Below are 5,650 nucleotides of genomic sequence, written 5' to 3' on the forward strand. Positions count from 1 at the left end.
CCTTCACCCCGAGTTCGGGGCTCGTCCTCGGCTTGCATGCCAGGAGAGTCCAGGCCCGGGGCTCCCGGGCTCCCTGGGTCTGTAATAAATCTCATCTTATGCCCTTTAAAAAAAAAAAAAAGAACTAGAAGGCAAGAGACAGATTTTAGCCTAATCATGAAAGATTTAAACCCCATATCATGGTAAATAGGTTGTAGTCTAAGCTTTGGACCCTGATTGCTTTAAAGTAGACACTTATATGATGCATTTATTAGAATCATCCCATCAGACAAGTAATATAGTTCACAATTTATTTTGGAAGGAAGACCAGAGAGTAGTTTAGTGAAAGATGATATAGGACCAATCTAGATGGCTGAAGAATTAATAACAGTACTAGTAAGTACTGTTAAGAGAGGACCAATTTCTCAAAGGCTGAGGACACAGCAGTAGGCTGAGACTCAGGGGAGAGCCAGCCTGACATCTACTGGAGAGATGTTTTACAATGGATTGCAATTCACCTCATCATTTTCCCGTTTCCTGCCTGAATCCCTAGGCATTACTGAACTCAAGTTTAAGTTCCCATAATTTCTAAAGGCCACTCAAGATGGTCTGACAAAAGATACAAGTGCATTGAGACAGTTGTGAGTGGTAAGAAAAAGAAGAAATGTTTGGCTTTTTTAATAAACAAAACATTCACTTTTCTCCTCAGGACTAAAAAAGAAAAGTGATTTAAGCACTGAAAAACAAAGTTGAGAAAATAAAATTCCAATACATCTTTTCCTAAATTACAGGACACATTTACCATTGGGACTACTACTGGTTAAGCAAACACAGAAATACACCCAAACCGTTAACCATTTGTCTATCTTTTATTCTTTCTTAGAATTTCCATTCTCATTTCTTTTAGTTCCCTTTTTTTAAAAACTTTATTTCTAAGTAAATGACATGAAGGCTATGTTAACCAGTTTGATGAAAATATTTCAAATTGTATGTAAAACCAGCACACTGTACCCCATGACTGTATTAATGTACACAGCTATGATTTAATTAAAAAAAAAAAAACTTTATTTCTCTATAAGTTATACTGTCTGCATCCCTGTTTTTCTCTTCCATTGCTGACCAGCCTCCCTTTTTCTCACCTGCACTCTAGGAATTGAATGGTTTAAAACATTAAAATGGTGCAATATTCACTTTTCCAAATAAATGCATATTTTGAAACTCCTGTAATCTTTGGTTATTAAAGAACTAAAAACTTCTCCAAGTATATAAAATGCCCCTGAAGTCTTAGGAATGATGACACAGTCTTTTCAGGATTTCAGCAACATATACACCATAAACCAAAAAGGAGCAAGATGGTACTTAAGAATACCGTAAGACGGCCATTTTCTTTCCACATTCCTTGAAGTGTGTCTGGTCTTTTCTTGAATACTTTTTTCCTCCTATATCTACATATGCTGGACATGTAAAATGAACTACAAATGTCTGTGAACTTAAAACACTTTTGGTCAGGAAAAACACAGAAATTCTCTCAAATCAACCAGTAGTCAAAAAGTAAAGCATATTTTAAAACTCATTCTTTCTCAGAAGAATAAGTCTAATAAGCATGAATGAAAGCGGTGCAGCATATTAACCCGGGCAAAGGCAGCTAAATGGGCCACACTCCTAATCATAAGCCAGTGCTGAAGGTCAGCTTCCTGCCTTCCATGAACAATTTTTTAAAAAAAGAAGAAGAAGAAGAAGACATTTTGGGTGGCACCTGTGGCTCAAAGGAGTAGGGCGCTGGCTCCATATACCAGAGGTGGTGGGTTCAAACCCGGCCCTGGCCAAAAACTGCAAGAAAAAAAAAGACATTTCTTCTTTCTGTCTTTAGAAACTCAGCTTATAATAATAACCGGCCATATCTGTATAGACTAGATGCTATTTCACTCGGGTGGTAAAACTGTATACTTGGCTAACTGTGAGGTTTCTCAAAAATAATTCTCATCCGAAATAAAAAGTGGTACAATTCTTTTGCTTCTAAGAACACTCGACTCTTCCCTGGGGTATGCAATGCAAGTGATAAAGAATCCTGGGAAACAAGTCAAAAGGACCATAAAAGGAGACTTGAAAATTTCAAAGGAAAAAAAAAAAAAGAGTAAGCACTAAATAAGCTCGAGAAGCTTAACTACTTGAAGTGTCTGAGTCTGAATTTCAGAATCAACAAGACAGCCATGGGGGAGTGTTTGCAGGTGTTTGCCGAGACGTAACATGTTGCTCCCTTAAATCAGGAGCATCTAAATAGCCCAATGGGCAAGGGATTTCAGAGTAAGGGAAACTGAGGTGCTACTGGTTTTGTTGTTGTCTGACACAGGGAAACTGGGGTACTACTGGTTTTGTTATTGTCTGACACAGTTTATTCACATGGATGATACCATTTGGAGCCTCTACCACTTGACAACCACATGAACCTTAGTATAAAACCTAAGCCTCATTATCCTTAAGTGTAAAATGCAGCTTGTATTAGTTTTCTGTTGCTGCTGTAAAACAAATTATGACAATCTTAGAGACTTAAAACAGAAAAATGTATTATCTTACAGTTCTGGAAATTAGAAGACTGAAACTGGCTTCACTAGGCAAAAATCAAGTTTTGGGCAGAACTGAGTTCCCTCCAGAGGCCCTACAGAGAATGCATTTCTTCACCTCTTCCAGCTCCTAGAGACTGACTGCCCATGTTCATTGGCTTGTGTCCCTCTTTCATCTTCAAAGCCAGCAACAGCCAGTCGAGTCTTTCTCACATCTTATCATTTTCACTCGCTCTTCTGCTCCTTCTTTCACTGATAAAGACCCTTAGGATTAAGATGGGCACCTGGGCATATTCCCCCCATCTCCAGATCAGTCATAATTGCATCTGTAGCCTGCGTTCCCTCTTGCCATGGAGCAAAACATATTCATTCTGGGAGTTAGAACATAAGACAGCACAGGGGGCCATCATTTCGTCTACCACAGGCATAAGGTTCTTATGAGAAATAAATAACAATTTAATGTGCAAAATGTTTATACACTGTCCAAAGAAAGCACTCGGTAATATTATGCACATATAATTACTTTTAGAGAAAGTAGTTGAGTCATTAAGTCTAATTGAACTCATCAAAGTAAATCCAAATCCAAAAGATGCATGTACATAGTAATGGCTGGTTTTTAGGTACTTAACCAGGCATTCCTATTTCGAATGATTCTCATTTATATTACCTTTGTAATTCACTTGCAATCATTTTATAGATTGAACACCTGCCACACAAAGGCTTTCATGATATCATTGTTTTAGCAGTGAGAGGTTGGTAAGAGAAATTGTTGACTTGCTAGAGTTAGCACAAAGACATAGTTATTAAGCAAGCAGGACACGTCTCCAAAGAGAAATCACAGACATAGAACATCAAGTAGGAATGTCTAAAGGGAACATTGGGAGCTCCACTGCTTTCCATTATGCTCTATTCAGTTCTGAGATATAAATTGCTGCTGATTTTTCATCTTTTAATCACTTCACAGAAGTTAAGTGTCCTTGGGAGGCACTACAGAGGGTAACATCTATCTCATCTCATTGATTCTAAATTAATTTGATCTTTTACAACCAGCTACTGAGTTTCCTGGGCTGCTAAAAAAAAAAAAATTATCTTAGAGGAAATTTTTCTTTTTTACAAATAAAACCCAAATAATAGAATCTATAGTTTTTAATGAAATTACATTTAATACTTATTTCCACTCAAATAGAAATATAAAACTTTGATGACATATAAGACTTTCTCACAGTAACCAAAAACGTGCAGTATTATATTAATGTAAAGTAGACATTAAATTAGTGTAACACAAGGACTTTGTCTAACACTAGTCAAGATATAAATATACCCTTTCAAAGGGTATCACCTATTGCCTGTGCTACCTTTTTCCCTGGAGACTATGAGTATTTTGTTGTTGTTGTTGTTGTTGTTGTTGTTGAGACAGAGTCTTACTTTATACCCCTTGGTAGAGTGCTGTGTCATCATAGCTAACAGCAATCTCAAACTCTTGGGCTCAAGTGATTCTCTTGCCTCAGCTAGGACTACAGGCACCCGCCACAATGCCTGGCTATTTTTAGAAAGGAGGTCTCCCTCTGGCTTAGGCTGCTCTCAGACTCATGAACTCAGGCAATCCACCTGCCTCGGCCTCTCAAAGAGTTAACTCACAGGAAGATAAAAGGATGGTTAAGTTAGATTCCTCAAATCTACTGTAAATCTACCCAAATAAATAATAAAATAATGGAGCTGATACCTAACTGAAGTTTAAAAGTGTCACAAGTATTATCTTAGTTATCTAATTTTTTTAAATCTCAACTGACACTGGAACCCATGCATGTTGCTAGTCAGTATTTTGGTATACAAATAATATAACAGATCTATGAATTTGATGGTTACAAGTACAATCTGGAGAAAACGTTCTGGGTTTAGACTATGTAAAATAGGATAGCACTGCCAATTGTATAGATTTTATAATATTAAATTCTATGTTTATAATTCTTGATATCATAAGTCAAAAGCTGGAAAAAAATTAAATGAAATAGTAATAAATTTCACAGTCAGAATAATGGGTATTGTCTTTTTTTGTTTCCTTATGAATTTTGAAATGAGAACTCTCCAAGTGAAAATCAAGTATTAATTATCCCGTTAAAGGAACTTAGACTCTAATTAGGGTCTAGAAGATCTGCCAGAAATGAAATACCTGATATCTGGTGGCCATGTAGCTTCTCTGAGCCTTTGTCTTCACTCCTTTTAAAAATATTACATGTATTTGAATCTCTAAGACTTCATAAAGATCCTCATTACACAAAGGAAAGATATTTGAGACCTATAGAATTAAATGAGTTCAAATGGACAAAGCAAGATTTACACATCTATGTTCTTTCCATTCCAAACACAGTCCATGAGATTCCCACTATTCCTACCAACCCTGAAGGGCCCTGTGTCTTGTATCTGGGGTAAGTACCACTGAAAACAGTGACAGTGAAAACAGTGACAGATGAATGAGTCCCTCAGAACGTTCCCTACTCACTTGGTATGTTGCGAGGTAGAGGAAGAGGCACATTGTTAACAGCTACCATATGAGACAAAATAGTCGCTGGAAGAGAATTCGTGAACATCTTGATGGCTCAAAGGCAGCTTGATAAGAGGCTACAGAAAAGTCAGTAACTGCACTTCTCCTTGAGGTCATAAATCAGGAACTTCAAGGTAGTCTTTGATAGGCTGAGTCCTACGGAATCTTGTTGTTCACAGAACTTATCCATTGTTTGGGTAGCATTTCCAAGAGTGATATTCAGACCAGGAAGAAGGAGGCTGTATCCCACCTAGTAGAGGGGATATGTGAAGGAAGGAGGAAATGGTAGTAAACAAGGTGACAGAGAAAACTCAACTGCGCTCAAGAGACTAGGTTAGATGAAAGAATTTTCTTGATTGGTTTTCCATAGCTCAGAGTTCTTTTCCTGTCTACCAAATGTTTGCATTGGGTATCACAGACCCTTTTTACAGCAGCAACAAGAGTAGAATCTTTATACTGCTCTCCATGGCTACATACATAAGGTAAAGTATCCCTTTTAATTATCATAGACACCAATAGACTCACCTCTTCTTACCCTTAACTATATTCTGCTAAAGTGTAGTATATA

At 37.2% G+C, this 5,650-nt stretch overlaps 1 protein-coding gene across 1 annotated transcript in view; it reads right to left on the bottom strand.

The window, feature by feature from the left end:
- CNBD1 (cyclic nucleotide binding domain containing 1) overlaps positions 1–5,128 on the bottom strand; it is a 403,074-nt gene extending 397,946 nt beyond the window's left edge. The window contains exon 1 of the mRNA XM_023518062.1: positions 5,041–5,128. Within this exon, the coding sequence (XP_023373830.1) occupies positions 5,041–5,128 (88 nt within the window). The remainder of the gene's footprint in view (positions 1–5,040) is intronic.
- Between the last annotated feature and the right edge of the window lie 522 nt (positions 5,129–5,650).

The sequence above is a fragment of the Otolemur garnettii genome, unplaced genomic scaffold (genome assembly GCF_000181295.1).
Source record: "Otolemur garnettii isolate 467f Iridium unplaced genomic scaffold, OtoGar3 scaffold00004, whole genome shotgun sequence".
Taxonomy (NCBI): Eukaryota; Metazoa; Chordata; class Mammalia; order Primates; family Galagidae; genus Otolemur; species Otolemur garnettii.